The 26,135-nt window shown below is 43.8% G+C and overlaps 1 protein-coding gene and 2 pseudogenes across 1 annotated transcript in view; all 3 read right to left on the bottom strand.

Moving 5' to 3' along the window:
• Positions 1–26,135, bottom strand: part of LOC118413064 — a 116,702-nt pseudogene that overhangs the window by 66,387 nt on the left and 24,180 nt on the right.
• Positions 1,709–23,131, bottom strand: LOC118413050 (annotated as a pseudogene).
• Positions 16,277–26,135, bottom strand: part of LOC118413049 (zinc finger protein 208-like) — a 64,310-nt gene continuing 54,451 nt past the window's right edge. The window contains exon 7 of the mRNA XM_035816193.1: positions 16,277–17,735. Coding sequence (XP_035672086.1) covers positions 16,277–17,735 — 1,459 coding nt within the window. The remainder of the gene's footprint in view (positions 17,736–26,135) is intronic.

Genomic DNA, 26,135 nt, shown 5'->3' with positions numbered 1-26,135 from the left:
CTACTTGCTGGCTATAGTGCTCTGGTCTGTAACTTGTGTAAGATCTGATTACCGCCTTGTTTGTTTATTTTGATCTCAATTAGACTTGACATGACTGTACTAAACTGCCATGTTTGACTGTCATGGCTGTTTGTGTTCCTTCAGTGTACCTTCTTCCTATCTTGCCTATTGCAATCCCTGCTGTATTCCTTTAACACATGTAGGGTTCATGTGAGTACACCTCTCTTCAGACTTCCTAGTTCACAGAACTTACACCTTCAGTTTTTCCAGGGAGAGTGTGCATTTGTCTCTTCAGATCACTCAGCTGACTAAACTGCCTGCTGCACTCCTCACACCTGTAGGGTTTCTTCCCTGTGTGAGTTCGCATGTGAGACTTCAGATCACCCAGATGACTAAACTGCCTGCTGCACTCCTCACACCTGTAGTGTTTCTCCCCTGTGTGAGTTCGCATGTGAGACTTCAGATCACCCAGATGACTAAACTGCCTGCTGCACTCCTCACACCTGTACGGTTTCTCTCCTGTGTGAGTGCGCATATGTCTCTTAAGAGAACCAAGCTCACTGAAGTGCCTGCTGCATGCCTCACACTGGTAAGGTTTTTCACCAGTGTGAGTGCGCACATGTTTCTCTAGACTACTCTGCTGACTGAATTGCCTGCTGCATTCCTCACACCTGTAGGGTTTCTCCCCTGTGTGAGACCGCATGTGTTTCTTCAGATCACCCAGCCGACTGAACTGCCTACTGCATTCCTCACACCTGTAAGGTTTCTCACCTGTGTGAGTCCGCATGTGCCTCTCCAGATTACTGAGCTTACTGAACTGCCTGCTGCACTCCTCACACCTATAGAGTTTCTCCCCTGTGTGAGTGCGTATGTGCCTCTTCAGATCACCAAGCTGACTGAACTGCCTGCTGCACTCCTCACATCTGTATAGTTTCTCCCCTGTGTGAGTCCGCATGTGCCTCTTCAGATTACTCAGCTTACTGAACTGCTTGCTGCACTCCTCACACCTGTAGGGTTTCTCCCCTGTGTGAGCCCGCATGTGTCTTTTGAAATCACTAAGCTTACTGAACTACCTGTTGAACTCCTCACACCTGTAGGGTTTCTCCCCAGTGTGAGTCCGTATGTGAGTATTCAGACTATCCAGCCTACTGAACTGCTTGCTGCACTCCTCACACCTGTAGGGTTTCTCCCCTGTGTGAGTCCGTATGTGACTCTTCAGACTATCCAGCCTACTGAACTGCCTGCTGCACTCCTCACACATGTAGGGTTTCTCCCCTGTGTGAGTGCGCATGTGACTCTTCAGATGACCCAGCCTACTGTACTGCTTGCTGCACTCCTCACACCTGTAAGGCTTCTCCCCTGTGTGAGTGCGCAAGTGTGTCTTCAGATCACCCAGCTGACTGAACTGCCTGCTGCACTTGTCACACCTGTAGGATTTCTCACCTGTGTGAGTGCGCATGTGCCTCTTCAGATTACTCAGCTTACTGAACTGCTTGCTGCACTCCTCACACCTGTAGGGTTTCTCCCCTGTGTGAGCCCGCATGTGTCTTTTGAAATCACTAAGCTTACTGAACTGCCTGTTGCACTCCTCACACCTGTAGGGTTTCTCCCCAGTGTGAGTCCGTATGTGAGTATTCAGACTATCCAGCCTACAGAACTGCTTGCTGCACTCCTCACACCTGTAGGGTTTCTCCCCTGTGTGAGTCCGTATGTGACTCTTCAGACTATCCAGCCTACTGAACTGCCTGCTGCACTCCTCACACATGTAGGGTTTCTCCCCTGTGTGAGTGCGCATGTGACTCTTCAGATGACCCAGCCTACTGAATTGCTTGCTGCACTCCTCACACCTGTAAGGCTTCTCCCCTGTGTGAGTGCGCAAGTGTGTCTTCAGATCACCCAGCTGACTGAACTGCCTGCTGCACTCGTCACACCTGTAGGATTTCTCCCCTGTGTGAGTGCGCATGTGCCTCTTAAGATTACTCAGCTTACTGAACTCCTTGCTGCACTCCTCACACCTGTACACTCTCACACCTTTGTCCCTCCTGCCGGACTCCTCCCCAGACTCCTCACGTCTGTCTCCTTGCCAGGTGAGAACACTGTCGGCAGAACCCCCTGCTGCTCCTCTCCTGACGTCATCCAAACCCTGCATGCTGTCTGTTGTTGCCATGTCAACAATATCTGGATCAACTTCTGTAAATAAAAGACAAACGATCATCAACCATGAGGCAAATGAAGGAGCCAATCCGGCCCTCTCTGTCGATCTTGTCGGCTGTGTTTTGCAATTCACAAGATTGATACCAACATCTACATCTACATCTATGGAGTACAGAGCAAAGTCCCTCGCAGGACATAAAGGCCCATATAGGAGTGTTTTTTTTTTTTACTAATACTCTAGCATGGCCATATAAATTTCAAATGGTGCATAAAAACAAAACAATTAAAAAGAGCTGAAATGCTATGATATGAAGCAGAAACAATTCAAAAGTCTAGGGATGGGTGAGATATATATAATGTATGCAATTCCGGTACTCTCCAAGAAGAGGCCTGGCTCTTAACTTATTTTTTACATCTTTACACAAACGTGGGCGTTTTTGCTACAATTTCTATTTTGCCAGGTCTTACGATTGTTCACCAAGCAACTATAGAATGTGACAAAAATGACAGCCATAAAATACATGAAAAGATTATCAAACCAAGCTTGAGCCTAACCTCTGCTTGGAGAGTAGTTCTGTGAAGATGTACATGTCTCAGGAGTAACACTGTAACAGTTAGTGAACCTTCCCGTGAAATTCACCCCCCCCCCCCTCTTGCTTCAGGGCGGCAATGGAATCCAGATGTGAGAATTGGGCGCCAACTTTCAGGGGCACATGGGGGTTTACGGTACACCTAAGACAGGTAACTGGAGTCCTTACCATATGAACAACCGTGAACCTGGTCTCTTAATGTTGATTCAAAACACTATACGTAGCTATTTTACAAGTCATTGCGGCAAAGCGCCAATTTTTGCCCCTCCAATCTAACAAAATCCAAAAACCCTTATCGACCCTCCCTTGTTTACATTTTTTACTTTCACAAGGCCAGCTCCTGAATAGTCACATTTTGACAGCCAAACAACACAACCGAGCACCAAATCTATAACATGATTTCCTTTCTCCCCACTACGATATATTCTTACGCAGCTGCACAGAAGAAAAGCAGGTTTCACGGCCTGATGACAGTCCAGCTCTGAAAAATGCCGGAGTGGAGTGTTCAGATTTATGAAACTTTCTTCTCCTTTTACACTGTTCTACAAATCTTTGAATACCGAGTCACAACTCAAGTCTTCTTACCTGGAACTTAGCTGACACAGGAATGCCTGATGAAACACTAGAACTTGCTACGGAATGATTGCGGACTTCTTCTCCAAGGACGAGAAACGGCCCCGAACACCAAACCAAGCGTATCCTCGCGTACAGGAAGTCTGGACACTACGACCCGGAAGTAGTCATGGTGGGAGGTCAGATTTTATTCCCTGATTGCCTATCTATTGTACATGAACCTCCGGTGGCTTCCAAAGATCACCAAAAGACTATATTTCAACTAAAAGCACAAAACACGGGACCGTTCATTAACCACTGCCTTCAAAGAAGTCAAACCCGTCAATACTACACATTGTATCAAATACATGTAGCTGCTTAGACACTAGTTTTATATATCACACTATTTACTTCTCTTAGCCTTTGAGACTGTACAGGCAATAAGACTTCGGGCATTATTTTGCAAATAAAACATTTTTTCTCACTGCCTCTACAAGCTATAACATCATCAGATCATTGAATGAAATACTGCAATCTTCTTCTTCTGGAGTTGTTTTATTTAATCAGACAACGGAATTCTTCTATAACTTGGCTGCACAATTCAACGAAAACAATAAACCTATGTTAGTATGTACTACATGTATATTGTAACGCTTTTATAATGTAAAAGGGACATTAAAATTGCTACTATTAAGATTGCTACATCTGTTAGAGAACGCCAAAGACAAATGGCAGTAATATGTAAATACATTAAACATCGTACTTTCACTACTTTGACGGTAGTACTTTTAACTTCTTTAAACTTTATTCTAAACTACTATGAACTTTGAACCATTTACTTCTCCTACTTTGAACATTTTACTTTTACTAGTCTACTTTGAACTTTAAACTCTCTAATTCACAACATTTTGCTTTCTACTTCCCTACTTTGAACTTGGTACTTCCACTACATTGAAAACATGATTGTTATGAAAACATTATAAAACTAGAAAGGCCGACATTTGCTTAAGAGCAAATACAGCATATTTCAGCCATACCCCTTCCCACGCAACATTGGACTGTTCCAAATCACCCCTGCGCAAAAATGGAACATCCTCTTAACAGTACATTATCCCCCAAAGTGGACTGGTATTGTGAATTGACTCCAGGTAAAAACAGAGCTTGCTTCTATTTTTCAGAAAATGACAATAATCACACCTTCCATTCAGAAAATTTTCATCATGACTGAAAATTGTTGAATGAATTCATGTGATGTCATTAACAATTTTCAGTACGATAACTAGGTGTAAGTTTAAAAAAGTATAAGCTCCTTGTGATGTAGGTACATTTATTATTGCAATGAACTTTTTTTATTCAAGTAGGGCATACGATTTAATAATTATCAAGCAGGTGCAGGTACTGTAGGAGCGTTTGTTTTCTTCAAGCTGTAAAACTGTTAAACTGTTTTACTTTGTATGCAATCAACCATCGAGCCTATTCTTATTTTAGTTTAACAACTTCCTGCCAGACCCGGAAGATACGATTGAACCTTGTTCGAGGATTTATTTTCGTCTGTCTGGTCAGTCTGTTCATACCCTGGCGCTGAGAGTGTTTTATTGGGCTGAAACTCTGGCAGTTTAAAGTTACTTACGATTTAAATGTTCAAAGTTTATGCCAAACAACAACAGCACTAGGAAATGTGGCCACTATAGACAGGTGGTCACTATAGAGAAAATGCTGATCTATTGACTAGGAGCCATACGTTACACATGATTTCAGTACACTGATCATTAATCATATAAACATTGCACAGGTAAGCCAATTGTTTAGATGTACAATTAAGTTCAAATAATTCTGAAGAGAAATATTGATGAGAAAATAATCATTCTCGCCACTGTCTAACTTATAATTACGTATCAAAACTAAACGCAGATTTTCTAACTAACGCACCTTTCGCCGACTTCATCATAGGACCGCCGGCTATCAATCAAACACGGCTGTTGATTAGACTTAGAGTTTCAAACAGTCATGTGCTGTGTGCCAGTTGACAGCGAACTTCATGCTACGTGATGTTTTACATTGCTTGGACCTTCTTTCCTACAGCGGTGCTTCTACAAAATATTTAGACTGTAACACTGAGTTTTATAGAATAGAATTTGACGCAGAACAGCGTTTTTTGCTGGGTATTTTTTTTGAAACATGTCCGTGGGAATATCAGCGAGGCGGCGACGTAGGGATATCAGACCGTCAACAAAAGTCGCACGGCGGCTAACGGCGCAATGAAGATACTAGCGCTATAAATAAGCGCTTCAACTAAGGATGGCAACCCGTACAATATTTTTGTATACTGTTGAGCTAAGTAAAGTTTGTTGTTTATGAGGTTTTAGTTGTCTTTGAAGCTTTGACCCGAAATATTTTAAAGTCAAACTGCTGAAGAGAAGTAAGTGACTGCTACGATTATCGTAGATATGGCCCTAAAAAAACTGATAAAAGAAGCCTTCTCAATAGCCTAAAATGCAAGAGCTTCCGGGGGGGCTTCGCCCACCTGGGTCCCCCCCACAGTGGCCCTGCCCCTGGACCCCGCCAGGGACATTCGGCGGCCCCCGGACCCCTGTCCGACGCTTTGAAATAATCCTGGCGAGAAGTCTGTACGGTGAGTCTTCAAGTTAACGTATTGTGTGGTCCCGCTTATGAATATTAATTAGCCTTCGCTTTCCTCTTCGCTGAACCATTAATTGAATTAACCCTTCCTGCCGGCTAGACGCAGGTGCAGATGTCGGCTCTGTGGGGTGAACGTCCGAAAGGTCACGGCATGGAGAACGAAAGAAAACCAATTTCCCCTGAAAAAAGTGTTGTAATTAAGCCTTTTACAGTACTTTATGCCAAAAATTTTACTTGGATCATTTTACCAACTATATTATGCCTATCTATACCAAATGTTACTCATACCAGGGTACAGGGGTGCAAAATATACCGTTATAAGACCGTCAACAACAGTCGCACGGAGCTAACAGCGCAGCGAAAATACCATCGCTAGCGTTTCAACTTCGGATAACAAGTTATAAGTACTGTTGAACTCAGTAACGTTAAAGTTTGTTTTTAGTTGCCTTTGACGGTTTGACCTGAAACAGTGTTACGCTAAACACCTGAAGAGAAGTTAAGTGACTGCTGCGATTATCATAGATATGCCCCTAAGAACTGATACAATATAAAGCCTTCTGAATAGTCTAAAATGCGAGAGCCTTAGGCGGGCTTTGCTCCCCCTGGCGGGAACACTGCTATATACGGGATCATGAGGCCCCGCTTATGAATATTAATTAGCCTTTGGCCTCCTCTTCGCTGATTGGCTAGGTCTTTGATTCAATTAACTCTCCGGCTGACGCGCACAGGTGTGGCTCTGTGCGGGGTCACGGAAGGTCACGTCAGGAGGCCAAAAGAAAACAAATTTCCCCTCAGAAAAGTGCCAAAATTAATCATTTTAAAGTTGTTTATGTCAAAAATTTTACTTGAATCTTGTTACCAAGTATCTAATGCCTATCTATACCAAATTTCAGGTCATTTAATTGTAATACCAGGGTACAGGAGCCAAAAGTGTCCTTTTTTGGTCAAAAATTGGCCAAAAATCGCAAAAATAAGCATTTTGTTGCACTGTACACCAAAAGTGTTATTGAATTTATATGAAGGGATTATCAAGGCACATCTGTGTCAAATTTCAGCTCATTCGGTTGCAATACCAAGGTACAGGAGCCAAAAGTGTCCTTTTTTGGTCAAAAATTGGTCAAAAAATCGCAAAAATAAGCATTTTGTTGTACTGTACACCAAAAGTGTTCTTAAATTTATATGGGGGCATTATCAAGGCACATCTCTGTCAAATTTCAGCTCATTTGGTTGTAATACCAGGGTACAGGGGCCAAAAGTGTCCTTTTTTGGTCAAAAATTGGTCAAAAAATCGCAAAAATAAGCATTTTGTTGTACTGTACACCAAAACTGATATTGAATCTATATGGGGGACTTATCAAGGCACATCTGTGCCAAATTTCAGCTCATTCGGTTATGATACCAGGGTACAGGGGGCCCAAATATACAGTTTTGGTCTTAAGATGACCAAAAAACCTTAATAAAATCATTTAAGAGACAGATATGGGAAAAATGAAAAAAAACACCCGAGGGTATTGGCCCACTCTACCCTTGTGCCAAATTTCAAGTCATTCGGTTGAGGAACAACGGAGATACCGTGTTCTGAAGATTTGACAGGAGAAAGAAAGAAAGAAACATTACGAATACAATATATTTCACCATACCTATGGTATGGCTGAAATATAATAACAAAAGTTGATTACTATCGACTACAAGATCAGGGATCAACAAACAGATGAAAGAACTTTAGCAAAAAGGTGTGGATATTAAAGAAAAACATCGTCATTCTATTATTTAGCTGTATTACAAAAGATAATGATCAATAAATTTGAACAACAGCCAACTGTAAGCTCCTAAATACAGCCTCTGATTGTGAAGAGAGATTAGTCTGCACATCCTATAACAGTATAACCAATTAAGTCTACAGTGATGAAGATTCAGGGTTATTAACAGAAGAAATGTTGTGCCAAAGCTGAAACAACAAGAAGAACAAAAATCAACTTTACCACCAAGTAGATTATACAAGTACAGGTGTATGTGGTAGTCTACGCTCACCAAAACACATGTAGTTCGACTTATATGATTTCTGCACTCACTACACACATAGGCATTGTTTGGCTGCAACACAATATTAAATGACCTTGCTTGCCCTACTGCTTGCTGTCTAAGATGCTGTCTAATATGCTCTAACACCAAATGCATTTTTGTCTGCATGTTAGTTATGACATTACTAGTCCTACTAAACTGCTTGCTGGCTAAAATGCTCTGTTACGATTACTGCCTTGTGAGACTGTCATGACTGTATGTTCATGAGTTCCTTCAGTGTATCCAAGCTGACTGAATTCCTAACACTTGACTCATCAGTTTGAGTGCAATGTGCTTCTTCCTATCTTCCCTATCATACTGCTGTATTCCTTTAACACATGTAGGGTTCATGTGAGTACTCCTCTCTTCAGACTTCCTAGTTCACAGAACTTACACCTTCAGTTCTTCCAGTGTGAGTCCGCATGTGTATCTTCAGGGCACCCAGGTGCCTGAATTGCCTGCTGCACTCGTCACACCTGTAGGGTTTCTCCCCTGTGAGAGCGCATGTGTTTCTTCAGAGAACCCAGCTGACTGAACTGCCTGCTGCATTTCTCACACATATAAGGTTTCTCATCAGTGTGAGTCCGCATGTGAGTTGTCAGATGACCCAGCTGACTGAACTGCCTACTGCACTCCTCACACCTGTAGGGTTTCTCCCCTGTGTGAGTCTGCATGTGAGTTTTGAGATGACTCAGCTGACTGAACAGCTTACTGCACTCCTCACACCTGTAGGGTTTCTCCCCTGTGTGAGTCCGTATGTGATTCTTAAGCACACAAAGTTCACTGAACTGCCTGCTGCACTCTTCACACCTGTAAGGTTTCTCCCCTGTGTGAGTGCGCATGTGTCTCTTTCGACTACTCAGCGTGTTGAACTGCCTGCTGCATTCATCACACCTATAGGGTTTCTCCCCTGTGTGAGTCCGTATGTGTTTCTTCAGAGCACCCTGCTCACTGAACTGCCTGTTGCAATCCTCACACCTGTAGGGCTTCTCCCCTGAATGAGTCCGCATGTGAGTCTTCAGACTATCCAGCCTACTGAACTGCCTGCTGCACTCCTCACACCTGTAGGGTTTCTCCCCTGTGTGAGTCTGCATGTGTTTCTTCAGATCACCCAGCTGACTGAACTGCCTGCTACACTCCTCACATCTGAAGGGTTTCTCCCCTGTGTGAGTCCACATGTGCCTCTTCAGACTACTCATATGACTGAACTGCCTGCTGCACTCCTCACACCTGTACTCTCTCACACCCTTGTCTCTCCTACCAGACTCCTCTCCAGTCTCCTCACGTCTGTCTCCTTGCCTGGTGAGATCACTGTCGGCAGAACCCCCTGCTGCTCCTCTCCTGACATCATCCAAACCCTGCATGCTGTCTCTTGTTGCCATGTCAGCAATATCGGGATCAATTCCTGTAAATAGAAGACAAGATTAACAATTATCAACCGTGAGATAATTGAACAAGGTACAGTGGAAGCCGTTTAATTGCACACCCAATTTGCCAGCGAATTCCGTGCCATTATCCGGCGTGTGCAATTATGCGAAGTTACCCAGTTGGACCGCACCGCCACGGGATTTAGGGATTCCGTGCAATTGACCGAAGTGTGCGTTTATCCTAGTAATTCTTTCATTTTGGGATATTGTGAGCTGCATTTCACAATTCCAAACATTGAGACGAGAAACCATAAAAACTCTAGGAGATAGTGATATGCATATGCGTTGTGATGTATGCGATTGTTGGTTCTTTGAACTGTCAAAGCAGAAGTTCAGCTCTTAATTTTTTCAGGCATTCCTCGCTCTCCAGCAGGCAAACAAGAAATTCTGAACCGTCCCCTGAAATTCACCCCCCCCCTCTTGCTTCAAGGCGACAATGGAATCCAGATGTAAGAATTGGGCGCGAACGTAAGGCGTCGGGGCGCACGTAGGGGTTTGCAGTACACCTTAGACAGGTAACTGGAGTCCTTACCATGTGAACAATTGTTAACCTGGTCACTTAATATTCATTCAAAACACTGTATGTAGGTATTTTACAAGTCATTACGACAAAGCGTCACTTTTTTCCCCTAGAATCCAACAAAATTGGAAAACCCTTATTGACCCTCCCATGTTTACATTTTTTGTACTTTCCCAAGGCTAGCGCCTGAATAGTCAAATTTTGACAACCAAACAACACAACCAAGCACCAAATTCATAACATTCTCCTATTTCGCTACTAAGGTATGCTTTGCACGGCTACTAGTACACAGACGAAGTTTCACGGCCAGATGGCTGTCCAGCTCTAAAAAAATTATGCATGCCGGAGCGGAGCGGCGTGTTCAGATTCATGAAACTTCTTCCAAATTCTCCTTCTTACACTGTTCTACAAACCTTTGAATACCGAGTCACAAGTCAAGTCTCCTTACCTGAACCTTAGTGAACACAGGGATGCCTGATGAAACACTAGAACTCGCTACGGAATGAATGCGGACTTCTACTCCAAGGACGAGAAACGGCCCCGAAGTCCAAGCCAAGCGTATCCTCGCGGACAGGAAGTCGGGACACTACGACCCGGAAGTACTCATGGCTGGACGTCAGATTTCATTCCCTGATTACCCATCTATTGTTCATGAACCTCCGGTGACCTTTATAGACTAAGACGGGTTTCCAGCAGTCCACGCTTCGTCATTCTCTCAGGAAGCCAGACACAAGCACAACTGAAGAATTTTTTTGAAAAACTACCTCTACACCATTACAACATTGAAAAAAAACGACACAATCTTCATCCTCTGCGGTAGTTTTTATTTCATCTGACAGTGGAATTCTTCGATAACTTGGTTGCAAAAACTCAACGAAAACAAGAAACCTATGTAATTGTAACGCTTTTTTAATATAAAAAGACATAAAATAATTGCTACCATTAAACTTGCTACATCTGTTAGAGAACTCCAAAGACAAATACCAGTAATATGTAAATACATTGAAATTTGTACTTTCACTACTTTGAACGCTGTACTTTGAATTTTCAACATCACTACTTAGAACTTTGTTATACACTACTATGAACATTGAACTACTTTCATCTACTACTATGAACTTTTTACTTCTACTACTTCAAACTTTTTACTTTTATTAGTTGAATTCTCAACTTCACAACTTTGAACTTTCTATTCACTACTTTGAACTTTGTACTTCCACCAATTTGGAAGCATGTCAATGTTATATGCAAACTTTACTAATTTACTCTAAGCAGATCCTTCGGTAGCATAAGGTGTCACCAAAAGCTGCCAGAGGAGTGAAGCCGACCTAGGAGTGTGTTTGGCTACCAAAGATCTGCCATCACTGAAACAGGGACGAGCCACACACACTCCTAGGCCGGCTTCACTCCTCTGCCGGCTTTTGATATTACATTTTGTATCTTAGGCTGAGGTAGGATCTGCTTGGATATTAACCAATGACCCATTATGTCTATAGTGATGAAGATACAGAGAAGATTTCTAAATAACAGAAAGAATGTTGTGCCAAAACAGAAACTATCAAGAAAAGCAAAAATTAACTTTAACAACTAGTAGTAAGTGTCGTACAAAATGTATGTGGTAGTCTACATATCCAACCTTTGCATGATTTTAAGCTCAACAACTTATATGTAGCAAGACTGAGGTGATTTCTGCACTCAATACTCCCATAAGTTTTTTGGCTGCATATCAAATATGAAATTAATAGCCCTACTAAACTTGCTTGCTGTCTTAAGTGCTCTGATCTTCTGTTACTTGTGTAAGATTAATGCCTTGTGAGGCTGTCAAGACTGTATGTGTTCATGTGTTCCTCCAGTGTACCCAAGCTGACTCAATTCCTAACACTCGAGGGTATCTCACCAGTTTCAGTGTAATGTGCTTCTTCCTATCTTCCCTATCATACTCCCTGCTGTCTTCTTATAACACATGTAGGATTCATGTGAGTACACGTCTCCTCAGACTTTCTAGTTCCAAGAACTGCCTGCTTCGTCCCTTACACCTTCAGTTTTTCCATGGTCAGTCTGCACGTGTTTCTTCAGATGACCCAGCTGACTGAATTGCCTACTGCATTCCTCACACGTGTAGGGTTTCTCCCCTGTGTGAGTGCGCATGTGAGTCTTCAGATGACTCAGCTGACTGAATTGCCTGCTGCACTCCTCACACCTGTAGGGTTTCTCCCCTGTGTGAGTCTGCATGTGAGACTTCAGATGACTCAGCTGACCGAACTGCCTGGTGCACTCCTCACAACTGTAAGGTTTCTCTCCGGTGTGACACTGTGAGTCTGCATGTGGGCCTTTAGATCACCCAGCTGTCTGAACTGTCTGGTACACTCCTCACACCTATAGGGTTTCTCTCCTGTGTGAGTCCGCATGTGTCTCTTCAGATTACTTAGCACATTGAACTGCCTGCTGCACTCCTCACACCTGTAAAGTTTCTCCCCAGTGTGGGTACGCAGGTGAGTCTTGAGACTACTAAGCACACTAAACTGCCTGTTGCACTCGTCACACTTGTAAGGTTTCTCCCCTGTGTGAGTCCGCATGTGAGTCTTCAGCACACCCAGCCGACTGAACTGCCTGCTGCACTCCTCACACCTGTATGGTTTCTCCCCTGTGTGCGTCCGCATGTGAGCCTTCAGATGACCCAACAGACTGAACTGCCTGCTGCACTCCTCACATCTGTATGGTTTCTCCCCTGTGTGAGTCCGCATGTGAGCCTTCAGATGACCCAACAGACTGAACTGCCTGCTGCACTCCTCACACCTGTAGGGTTTCTCCCCTGTGTGAGTCCGCATGTGAGTCTTTAGATTACTCAGCACACTGAACTGCCTGCTACACTTCTCACACTTGTAAGGTTTCTCCCCGGTGTGATTATGCATGTGCCTCTTCAGATGACTCAGCCGACTGAACTGCCTGCTGCACTCCTCACACCTGTATGGTTTCTCCCCTGTGTGAGTCCGCATGTGAGCCTTCAGATGACCCAGTTGACTGAATTGCCTACTGCATTCCTCACACCTGTAGGGTTTCTCCCCTGTGTGAGTCCGCATGTGAGTCTTCAACTGACTCAGATGACTGAACTGTTTGCTGCACTCCTCACACCTGTACACTCTCACACCTTTGTCTCTCCTACCGGACTCCTCCCCAGACTCCTCACGTCTGTCTCCTTGCCAGGTGAGAACACTGTCGGCAGAACCCCCTGCTGCTCCTCTCCTGACGTCATCCAATCCCTGCATGCTGTCTGTTGGTGCCATATCAGCAATATCTGGATCAACTTCTGTAAATACAAGACAAGGCAAATGATTATCAACCATGAGGCAAATGAAGGAGCTAATCAGGCCCTCTCTGTCGATCTTGTCGGCTGTGTTTTGCAATTCACAAGATTGATACCAACATCAATATCTACATCTATGGAGTACAGAGCAAAGTCCCTTGCAGGAAATAAAGGCCCATATAGGAGTGTGTTTTTTTTTTACTAGTACTCTACCATGGCCATATAAATTTCAAATGGTGCATAAAAACAAAATCAAAAAGAGCTCAAATACTATGAAGGAGAAGCTAGAAGTGGATGTGGTATATAATGTATGCAATTCTGGTACTCTACAAGAAGAGGCCAGGCTCTTAACTTATTTTTTACATCTTTACACAAACATAGGCGATTTTGCTGGAATTTCTATTTTGTCAGGTTCCATGTTTGTTCACCAACAAAAAGAATGTGACAAAAATGACAACCAAAAATAGATGAAAAAAATTGCCAAATAAAGTTTGAGCCTAACGTCTGCTTGGACCAAGGCTTGCTTGGACAGTTTCTATGAAGGTCTACATGTCTAAAGAGCAACACCAGAACAGTTAGTGAACCGTCCCGTAAAATTCACACCCTCCCTCGCTTCCAGGGCGACAATGGAATCCAGATGTGAGACTTGGGCGCCAACTTTCGGGGTCGGGCGCACGTAGGGGTTTACAGTACACCTAAGACAGCTAACTGGAGTCCTTACCGTATGAACAACCGTGAACCTGGTCACTTAATGTTGATTCAAAACAGAGTATGTAGGTATTCTATATATAAATTGCAAAAAAAGCGTCAATTTTTTGCCCCTCGAGCCTAACAAAATCCACAAACCCTTATCGACCCTCCACTGTTTACATTTTGTACTTTATCAAGGCCAGCTCCTGTCCTGCTCCTAACATTTCGACAGCCAAACACAACAAAGCGCCAAATATATGACATGCTTTCCTTTCTCCCCACTACGATATGTTTTTTACGCAGCTGCACAGAAGAAAAGTAGGTTTCACGGCCTGATGACAGTCCAGCTCTGAAAAAATTATGCCGGAGTGGCGTGTTCAGATTTATGAAACTTTCTTCTCCTTTTTACACTATTCTACAAATCTTTGAATACCGAGTCACAAGTCAAGTCTTCTTACCTGAACCTTAGTGAACACAGGGATGCCTGATGAAACACTAGAACTCGCTACGGAATGAATACGGACTTCTTTTCCAAGGACGAGAAACGGCCCCGAACACCAAGCCAAGCGGGTATCCTCGCGGAAAGGAAGTAAGGTTTCTACGACCCGGAAGTACTCATGGCGGGAGGTCAGATTTCATTCCCTGATTACCCATCTATTGTACATAACCCTCCGGTGACCTGTATAGACTATTATATATAAAGAAGGGTTTCCAGCTGTCCACGCTTCGTCATTCTCTCAGGAAGCCACAGAAACAAGCACAACTGAAAAAGTTAATTTCAAACTACCTCTACAACCTATAACATCATCACATCATTGAAAAAAAAAAACACGTCATTTTCATCCTCAGGGATTGTTTTATTTCATCATACAGTGGAATTATTCCAAAACTCGGTTGTGAAACTCAACGAGAACAAGGTACCTATGTTATTGTAACGCTTAACGTAACGACATAAAAATTGCTACTTTTAAACTTGTTACACCTGTTTGAGAACTCCAAAGACAAATACCAGTTATATGTCAATACATTGAAATTTATGCAATGTACTTTCACTACTTTGAACGCTGTACTTTGAATTTTCAACATCACTATCTTGAACTTTGTTCTACACTACTATGAACTTTGAACTTTTTACTTCTACTACTTTCAACTTTTTACTTCTACAACTTTAAACTTTTTACTTTTACAAGTCTACTTTAAACATTGAATTCTCTACTTAACAACTTTGAACTTTCTATTCACTAGTTTGAACTTGGTATTTCCACCACTTAGGAAGCATGTCAATGTTATATGCAAACTTTACATCATAACAAAAATTTACAACTATCCACTTGGAGATCAGAGATTAACATGCAGATAAAAGATCCTTAAAAAAAGGGATGATATTCCCCCCAAACCTCTTCTCATTAACTTTATCCAGCTGGTGAATTAGGAAATATTACAATCAATGCATTTGAACAACAGTCTCGCCAATTCTAAGCTCCTCACAATTCAGCCCCTGGCTGTCAAGATAGATTAATCTGCATTACTAATAACTAATGTCCAAACAGATCCTTCGATAGCAAAAGCTGCCAGAGGAGTGAAGCTGGCCTAGGAGTGTGTTTGGCTACCGAAGATCTGCCGTCACTGAAACAGGGAGCCAAACACACTCCGGCCGGCATCAATCCTCTGGCAGCTTTTGATACTATCTTAGGCTACCATAGGATCTGCTTGGAGATTAACCAATAACCAATTATGTCTATAGTGATAAATAGAGTAGATTTTTTTATATGACAGAAAGAATGTTGTAGCCTGCAACTGGCTACCATTCTATTTCTACTGGGGCTCCTTACACTCGCTACCCCAAATTTTTTAGGGAAGCGAGTGTAAGGAGCCCCAGTAGAAATAGGATGGTACCAAGGCTAAAAATGTTGTGCCAAAACAGAATCGAATTTCGAACAAGAACGACAAAATTTAACTTAAACTAGTAGTACATGTCGTACAAAATGTAAGTAGTAGTCTACATAATATCCTTCGTAAAATTTTAAGCTCACAAAATACATGTAGTAAGACAGAACTGATTTCTGCACATAAAACACCAAAAGGGATTTTTTTGCTGCATATCAATTATGACATTATTTGCCCCACTAAACTTGCTTGCTATCTTAAGTGCTCTGGTCTGTAACTTGTGTAAGATTAGTTCCTTCAGTGTACCCAAGCTGACTCAATTCCTAACACTTGAGGGTATGTCATCACTTTGAGTGCAATGTGCTTCTTCCTATCTTCCCTATCATACTCAATGCTGTATTCTTTGCACATATGTAGAGTTTTCATAAGAGTACACATCTCTTCAGACTACCTAGTTCACAAAACTGCCTGCTTCGTCCCTTACACCATCAATTTTTCCAGGGTGAGTCTGCACGTGTTTCTTCAGATTACCCAGCTGACTGAACAGCCTGCTGCATCCCTCACATCTGTAAGGTTTCTCCCCTGTGTGAGTCCGTATGTGACTCTTCAGACTATCCAGCCTACTGAACTGCCTGCTGCACTCCTCACACATGTAGGGTTTCTCCCCTGTGTGAGTGCGCATGTGACTCTTCAGATGACCCAGCCTACTGAACAGCTTGCTGCACTCCTCACACCTGTAAGGCTTCTCCCCTGTGTGAGTGCGCAAGTGTTTCTTCAGATCACCCAGCTGACTGAACTGCCTGCTGCACTCGTCACACCTGTAGGATTTCTCACCTGTGTGAGTGCGCATGTGCCTCTTCAGATTACTCAGCTTACTGAACTGCTTGCTGCACTCCTCACACCTGTAGGGTTTCTCCCCTGTGTGAGGCCGCATGTGTCTTTTGAAATCACTCAGCTGACTGAACTGCCTGTTGCACTCCTCACACCTGTAGGGTTTCTCCCCAGTGTGAGTCCGTATGTGAGTATTCAGACTATCCGGCCTACTGAACTGCTTGCTGCACTCCTCACACCTGTAGGGTTTCTCCCCTGTGTGAGTCCGTATGTGACTCTTCAGACTATCCAGCCTACTGAACTGCTTGCTGCACTCCTCACACATGTAGGGTTTCTCCCCTGTGTGAGTGCGCATGTGACTCTTCAGATGACCCAGCCTGCTGAACTGCTTGCTGCACTCCTCACACCTGTAAGGCTTCTCCCCTGTGTGAGTGCGCAAGTGAGTCTTCAGATCACCCAGCTGACTGAACTGCCTGCTGCACTCGTCACACCTGTAGGATTTCTCACCTGTGTGAGTGCGCATGTGCCTCTTCAGATTACTCAGCTTACTGAACTGCTTGCTGCACTCCTCACACCTGTAGGGTTTCTCCCCTGTGTGAGCCCGCATGTGTCTTTTGAAATCACTAAGCTTACTGAACTGCCTGTTGCACTCCTCACACCTGTAGGGTTTCTCCCCAGTGTGAGTCCGTATGTGAGTATTCAGACTATCCAGCCTACTGAACTGCTTGCTGCACTCCTCACACCTGTAGGGTTTCTCCCCTGCGTGAGTCCGTATGTGACTCTTCAGACTATCCAGCCTACTGAACTGCCTGCTGCACTCCTCACACATGTAGGGTTTCTCCCCCGTGTGAGTGCGCATGTGACTCTTCAGATGACCTAGCCTACTGAACTGCCTGCTGCACTCCTCACACCTGTAAGGCTTCTCCCCTGTGTGAGTGCGCAAGTGTGTCTTCAGATCACCCAGCTGACTGAACTGCCTGCTGCACTCGTCACACCTGTAGGATTTCTCCCCTGTGTGAGTGCGCATGTGCCTCTTCAGATTACTCAGCTTACTGAACTGCTTGCTGCACTCCTCACACCTGTGCACTCTCACACCCTTGTCTCTCCTACCGGACTCCTCCCCAGACTCCTCACTTCTGTCTCCTTGCCAGGTGAGAACACTGTCGGTAGAACCCCCTGCTGCTCCTCTCCTGACGTCATCCACACCCTGCATGCTGTCTGCTGTTGCCATGTCAACAATATCTGGATCAACTTCTGCAAACATAGGACAAGACAAACGATTATCAACCATGAGGTAAATGAAGGAGCCAATCCGGTCCTCTCTGTCAATCTTGTCGGCTACATGCTTTGCAATTTACAAGATTGATACCAACATCTATACATCTACATCTATGGAGTACAGAGCAAATCCCCTCGCAGGACATAACACTCATATAGGAGTGTGTTTTTTATTCTAGCATGGCCATAAAAGTTTCAAATGGTGCATGAAAACAAAACAATTAAAAAGAGCTGAAATGCTATGATATGAAGCAGAAATAATTTAAAAGTCTAGGAAGGGGTGAGATATATATAATGTATGCAATTCCGGTACTCTCCAAGAAGAGGCCTGGCTCTTAACTTATTTTTTACATCTTTACACAAACGTGGGCGTTTTTGCTACAATTTCTATTTTGCCAGGTCCTACGATTGTTCACCAAGCAACTATAGAATGTGACAAAAATGACAGCCATAAAATACATGAAAAGATTATCAAACCAAGCTTGAGCCTAACCTCTGCTTGGAGAGTAGTTCTGTGAAGATGTACATGTCTCAGGAGTAACACTGTAACAGTTAGTGAACCGTCCCGTGAAATTCACCCCCCCCCCCCCTCTTGCTTCAGGGCGGCAATGGAATCCAGATGTGAGAATTGGGCGCCAACTTTCAGGGGCGGGGCGCACATGGGGGTTTACGGTACACCTAAGACAGGTAACTGGAGTCATCATCATCATCATCATGGGTTACCCCCATATAACCCCGCAAGGGGCAAAGTAGGGGGGGAGCTGAGGTCCCGGGTTAGGGCGGGCAGCCCTCCTGCCTGGCGCGGAAGCTCTCAACTGTGGGAGCACTTACTACCGCACCAGGCAGGGAATTCCACTCCGGAATTGTTCTAGGAAAATATGAGTACTTGTATGTGTCTGTTCTTGCAAAGATTGGTTTGAACTTATGTTGATGGCTGCCTCGGGTTCGCCCTTGGGTCGGAATCAGTAGGTTCTGTGTGTCTATGTTAATCTTGTTGTTAACTAACTTATAAAAGAAGGTGAGGCGGGCGTTCCTCCTCCTTTCGGAGAGAGGACGCCACTGCAGGTCATTGAGCATTTGTGTCACGCTGCTAGTCTGCCGGTAGTCATTGAGGGTCACTCGGGCTGCCCTGCGCTGGACGGCCTCCACCGCCTGTATCCCTTTGTTGGTGTACGGGTCCCAGACGATGGCACTATATTTCAAGTGGGGCCGTACCAGCGCTTTGTAACAAGTGGCCTTGACCCTGGATGGACAATGGGTCAAGTTGCGCCGAATGACCCCTAGGACCTTACCAGCTTTGCTAGTGGCGTGGTTGATATGGGTGTCCCACCGCAAATCGTCGGACAGTTGTACTCCAAGATAGGGGTGGGACTTAACACCGGTGAGGGCTTCTCCACAGAGGGAGTACTGTGTTAAGATGGGGTGCTTCTTACGGGTGATATGGAGGATGTGGCATTTAGAGGGGTTGAACGACATAAGCCAACGATTTTGCCATTCTGTTAACGCATCGAGGTCAGACTGCAGATCTTGAGCGTCAGAAGGCTTGCTGATAGTTCGATAAATCAAGCAATCGTCAGCAAACAGCCGAACATGTGAGTCTACGGAATCGGGTAGGTCATTAATGTAGAGCAGGAAGAGCAGAGGGCCTAAAACAGTACCCTGCGGAACTCCAGAGGTGACCTTAACAGCTTTAGATGTTCCACCGTCAAAGACGACCCTCTGGGTTCTCTCCGTAAGGAAGGCCCTAAGCCAAGACTGAAGTAGGCCAGAAATGCCATAGTGCTCGAGCTTGCTCAGCAGACGTTCGTGAGGCACTGTATCGAATGCCTTGCTTAGTTGCTAAAGTCAAGCACCGCGGCATCGACCTGTTTGTTCTGGTCCATGTTTTTGGCCAGGTCTTGGAGGGTTAGCACCAGCTGGCTCTCGCAGGACAGACCCTTCCTGAAGCCGTGTTGCGCTGGGGACAGAATGCCATGAGTGTCTAGATGTTTCATCATGTGGCTGTGCACGATATGTTCGAGCACTTTACCACAGACCGATGTCAGAGACACCGGCCTATAGTTTGCAGGCAAGGTTCTGTCCCCCTTTTTGAAGATTGGAGCGATGTTAGCTGTTCTCCAATCTTCAGGAACATCTCCCGTGGATATTGACTGGGAGAATATGACCTGTAATATTGGCGCAATTTGTTCGGCTACAGTCTTCAGGAGGCGAGGTGGTATTCCGTCTGGTCCTGTGGCCTTGCTGGGGTTAAGACAGGAGAGCTGTTTGGCTACCCCCTCCACTGTGATGTTAAGAGAGGGGATAGTTGGAGCTTTGGGTTCACCAAGGGTAGGAACGGTGGTCTTATCCTCCCTGGTAAACACTGACTCAAACTGGGCCCCTAGTGCATCGGCTTTTTCTTTGGGGTCAGATGTTAGCACCCCCTGATGTCTTAGGGCCGACGCACCAGTAGAGTCTTGTCTGATGGATTTGACATAGCTCCAAAAGGCCTTGGGATTTTCCTCGATGTTAGACTCCAGATAGTTGGAGACGTAATCCCTGTGGGCCTTCCTAACTCTCTGCTTAACTCCCTTCCTACACCTCTTGAACTTTGCCCAGGCTTCACTGGAGTTGGACCTCCTAGCCTTGGAAAAAAGTTCAGACCGCTTACGCATAGCTTTGCGAATCTGGGATGTTATCCAGGGTTTGCTGGATTGTGGCCTCACTTTTTTCCTGGGGACATGCTTATTGGCAGCACCACTAACGGCTGCCTTAAACAGCTCCCAGTTTTCTGAGGCAGTATTGTGCTGAGCCTGGTCTGCGAACTCTCGGCTGTATGTTACCATATCCTGTTGGAGTGCATCGATGTTAGCTTTCCTCCACAGGTATATGAGCCGATCTTTTGTGTTTGATGTTTGGGGCTTTACTTGAACATCAATCAGCGGGATGTCATGATCGCTGAGACCTGGCAAGATTTTGACTCTCTCCACTAAGGTGGAATTTGTGGTGAGAAACAAATCCAGGGTGTTCGAAGTTTGCCCCACTGTATGTGTTGGTTCGCAGACCATTTGTTCCAGACCACAGTCGTTGGCAAGGCTGATGTAATTGCTAGTGAGAGTGGATGGATTCGAAGCGGTGGTATTAGCTTCAGGGTTCCAGGTCGCATCCGGCAGGTTGAAGTCACCTGCTAGCCAGATGTGGGCATTGTTGTTATTAGCCCGCATTTGCAGCACTGATCTTTCTAGCGCTACAAAATCATCATGACCAGCTGAGGGGGGGCGATAGTAGGCCCCTATGTAGATGGACTTACTGTTAGCCAGGTGGACCCGGACCCAAGTCAACTCGCAGGGACAGTCCGGGTCTGGGTGGTGGGTTGCTATGATGTTGTTCTTTACAGCAACAAGCACACCCCCTCCCCGGCCAGCTCTGTCTCTCCTGAACACATTGTACGTGTCCGGAAAGATTTCGCTGCTGCCCACTGACGAGTCCAGCCACGTCTCAGTGCCAACAACAATGTCTGGTTGCACAGCTTCGCAAAATGCGTGCAGTTCAGGTACCTTATTGCGGATAGATTGAAAGTTGATCACACAGGTCCTGACTGGTTTGGTATGTGTGCGGTCGCGAGGCGGTGGAGTAATACCATATCCGATAGGCGAAGACGTAGCGATAGGTGAGCCGATAGATCTTGCTGGACTAGAACAGGTGCTGGTGTTAAAAGAAGAGAAACAATTAGAAGTTTCGAATACTGTAGTGTTGAAGAGGCTGGAGCTGAAGTTAGGTAGGCCGCAGGAGCAGCAAATCCAGGACACGTTAGGGTTGTTGATGGTATTATAGACCGGTGTTGACATACCCATGCAGTCAGTATGGTACCAGACATCACATGAGTCGCAACAGATGGCATGCCGGCCGTCCACCTTTTCCCACCTGACGGCTCGATGGCATACGCCGCAGGGGTACTTCGGTGCCCTAGGTCCCGGATTTAACTCCACATCTCCAGCCAGAAGGATTATCAGAGTGAGACTGAAAAGTGTGAATTTAGGTCTGCAGTGGGGTGCTAGTTTACCATTAGAGTTAATAAAGATAGAGACTAATGTTAACTTCAGGGAGTGATTGGCACATGTGTTGTCCAGCAGGGGAGTTAACGGGAATGGACTGTTAAAGGATGGGTTAAGGGTGTGAGGTTTGCCTTCATGCCTGGGAGTGAAGGGGGAGGGATTATGGTGAGGTTTTACAATTAACGCTAAGCAGTGGGCTGTTAGTAGAGTGGTACCCAAAATAACTGAGAATGTAACGAAACATGTCATAATGCTTGACCTGCAGGGGTACTCTCCTACTCAGCAGGAGGAACGCCACGCTGGTGAGGGGCGAATTACATATTGAATATACAAATATACAATATACAAAGCAGAAGTACTATGAAATGAAAAATGGAACGCTCTCACCGGCCGATGAAAATGGCGTCCGGGCACGCTCCGAGTAACGGGGGAGGGGGGCGCTGTGGTTGTAATATATAAGCTAAAGAAAGGGAGCTAAAAATACACCGCCCAAGAGCGTCCGGAGTCTATAAGGTCCAAGCTGTGGTTCTGGTTGTTTGTGGATGTGTTGAGATATCGGTGGGGTGACAAAATGAACTAAAAAGAACAAAAAAAGAGTGTGAAATGCCGGAGTGGAAAAATGGACGCCCGCCCGCCCGGGGCGACCTCTGACCTCTCAGTCCTTACCATATGAACAACCGTGAACCTGGTCTCTTAATGTTGATTCAAAACACTATACGTAGCTATTTTACAAGTCATTGCGGCAAAGCGCCAATTTTTGCCCCTCCAATCTAACAAAATCCAAAAACCCTTATCGACCCTCCCTTGTTTACATTTTTTACTTTCACAAGGCCAGCTCCTGAATAGTCACATTTTGACAGCCAAACAACACAACCAAGCACCAAATCTATATCATGATTTCCTTTCTCCCCACTACGATATATTCTTACGCAGCTGCACAGAAGAAAAGCAGGTTTCACGGCCTGATGACAGTCCAGCTCTGAAAAATGCCGGAGTGGCGTGTTCAGATTTATGAAACTTTCTTCTCCTTTTACACTGTTCTACAAACCTTTGAATACCGAGTCACAAGTCAAGTCTCCTTACCTGGAACTTAGCTGACACAGGAATGCCTGATGAAACACTAGAACTCGCTACGGAATGAAGGCGGACTTCTTCTCCAAGGAGACGAGAACTGAAGCGGCCTCGAACCCCAAGCCAAGCGAGTATCCTCCGGAAGTCGGGACTCTACGACCCGGAAGTACTCATGGTTGGAGGTCAGACTTGATTGCTTGATTACCCACCTATTGTACATAAGTCTCCGGTGACCGTTATATACAAACACGGTTTTTCAGCTGTCCATTCTCCCAGGAGGAAACAGGAAACAAGCACAGCTGAATATATATCCTCACTGTATCTACAAATTTAACATCACGTCATTAAACTATAGTTCCACGACCACATGATGATCCGTTTATCCCTTCTTGAGTTTCTCTCTTTCAAAGTCTGAAACTAACTGGTTCCTTGTGGTTCGAAAAGCCACTGGGGGCCCAAACCTATACCACTTGCTCTCTACCCCAAAAGCTATCAACCACTCAAAAATCACGACTAAAGCATGTCCAGAACACAAGATATCAAACCCGGATGTTTCGCTGCAGTACCATGGCAAGCCGCTAGGAGCCCAAAATCTAATCGTTTCAAGGTCCTACCAACACGCCAAATATCAAGACAATTCATCGAGGCATTCTGGGGTTATGCTGGTCAACTACATACACACACACACAAACACAAACACACACACAACACTATGAAAAACATAACCTTCTAGCGAAGGTAATAAAACGATGCTACAATCTTCATCTTTGGGGGTTGTTTTATTTCACGGAGTAGAGGCATTCTTTGACAACTAGCTTGCAAAACTCAAATAAATGGAAACTAAGTAACCGTAACACTTTTGAAATGTAAAAAGGAACATAGAACATACTTACTGTAAAAATCTGCTATAAGTGTCAGAGAACTCAATAGACAAATACCAGAAATTTTTTCAATACTTTTAACTTTGTACTTAAGGTATCTCGGTTGGCTAAATTGGCATTTTGACCTTCCACTGTTTTCTTAGTAATGAATTAAGAAAGAATGGAGCCGTAACGAATGTTGATAGATGGGCATTAAAGAATTCTAAATCTGAATTTTTGGGGGCCAAATTGATGACGTCATCATTTTTATTGCCTCTGATTTAATTTTTTTCTATGACAAAATACAGCACTTTGGTACATACCATTGTAATGAAACTTCGTTTTTCGTTGCATAATGATGAAAGCTACAAACGTAGTGTTGCGCAAACTGATATCTACTAACGATCTGTAGTTATTAAGAATTAATTTTTTTTAATTAGATGAAAACAAACATTTTCTAATTTCTACAGATTATTAGTAGATATCAGTTTGCGCAACACTACGTTTGTAGCTGTCATCATTATGCAACGAAAAACGAAGTTTCATTACAGTGGTATGTACCAAAGTGCTGTATATTGTCATAGAAAAAAATAATATAAGAGTCCATAAAAATGGTGACGTCATCAATTTGGCCCCAAAAAAATCAGATTTAGAATTCTTTAATGCCCATCTATCAACATTCGTTTCGGCCCCATTCTTTCTTAATTCATTAATAAGAAAACAGTGGAAGGTCAAAATGCCAATTTAGCCAACCGAAATACCTTAAATGGAGAATTGTACTTTCACTACTTTGAACCTTGTACTTTGAATTTCTACTTCACTACTTTGTTCTGCACTACCATGAACTTTAATCTTTTTTACTTTTCCTGCTAAAACTTTGAACTTTTTACATTTACTACTTTGAACTTTGAGTTTGCTATTTCAACAATCAAACCAACCAACCAACCAACCAACCAATCACTACTTTAATCTCAACTTTGTACTTTACTAGTATAAACTATAAAGTAAGTTATTTCCCTAATTTGAACTTTTACTACATTGAAGTTTGAATTTCTACTTCACTACTTTGAACTTGGCACAACTGTACTTTGGAAGCATGTTAATGTTATTTAAACTTTACAATATAACCAAACTTGACTACCAACTACAAGATCTGGGATCAACAAACAGATGAAAGACCTTTACAAAAAAGGTGTGGACATCCCAAAGAAAATATCGTTTCTATCATTTAGCATTACAAAAGATTACCATCAATGAATTTGAACAACAACCAATTGTAAGCTCCTAAATACAGCCTCTGGCTATGATTGTGAAAAAAGATTAGTTGGCACATCCAATGACAAATAACGTCTACTGTGATGGAGATTCAGGGTTGATTTTTTACATAACAGAAGAAATGTTGTGCCAAAGCTGAACCAACAACAACAGGAAAATTAACTTTACCAACAAGTAGTGTAATATATAGTACATAATGTATGTGGTGGTCTACATATCCAACCTTTGTATGATTTTAAGCTCACCCAAATACATGTAGTTAGACTTATATGATTTCTGCACTCACTACACACATAGACATTGTTTGGCTGCAACACAATATTAAATGACCTTGCTTGCCCTACTGCTTGCTGTCTAAGATGCTGTCTAATATGCTCTAACACCAAATGCATTTTTGTCTGCATGTCAGTTATGACATTACTAGTCCTACTAAACTGCTTGCTGGCTAAAGTGCTCTGTTACGATTAGGCCTAGGAAAAAAATGTTGTGTTTCCTGTTTCCCTACCTGCCCTAAAAAAACCTGCCGACCCTAGCCTTTATTTTGGGTGGGCAGTGGACGGAGTCACATAGCTTCCAGTTAGAATTTTTATTTAGCCTGCTTCCTATTGAAGTAAAACACTACTTGTCCCATTTAATGAAGGTTAAATGTATCTATCATGCACAAAATTAAAGTTTGACATTGAAAGACAAGTGTCATCATACATTTCAGTTTACTTTGTTCAACTGTATTGTAAATATGTATCACTAGAATTTTGGCCAGCCTAAAAAAAAATACAAGAAAAAAAAAGATAATCCCTACCTACAGACCCTAATTTTTTCAGGACTGAAACAGGAAACACAACATTTTTTTTCCAAGGACTTACTGCCTTGTGAGACTGTCATGACTGTATGTTCATGAGTTCCTTCAGTGTACCCAAGCTGACTGAATTCCTAACACTTGACTCATCAGTTTGAGTGCAAT

This window comes from Branchiostoma floridae, chromosome 4 (genome assembly GCF_000003815.2).
Source record: "Branchiostoma floridae strain S238N-H82 chromosome 4, Bfl_VNyyK, whole genome shotgun sequence".
Classification (NCBI taxonomy): domain Eukaryota; kingdom Metazoa; phylum Chordata; class Leptocardii; order Amphioxiformes; family Branchiostomatidae; genus Branchiostoma; species Branchiostoma floridae.
This window is presented reverse-complemented; position numbering and strand designations above follow the sequence as displayed.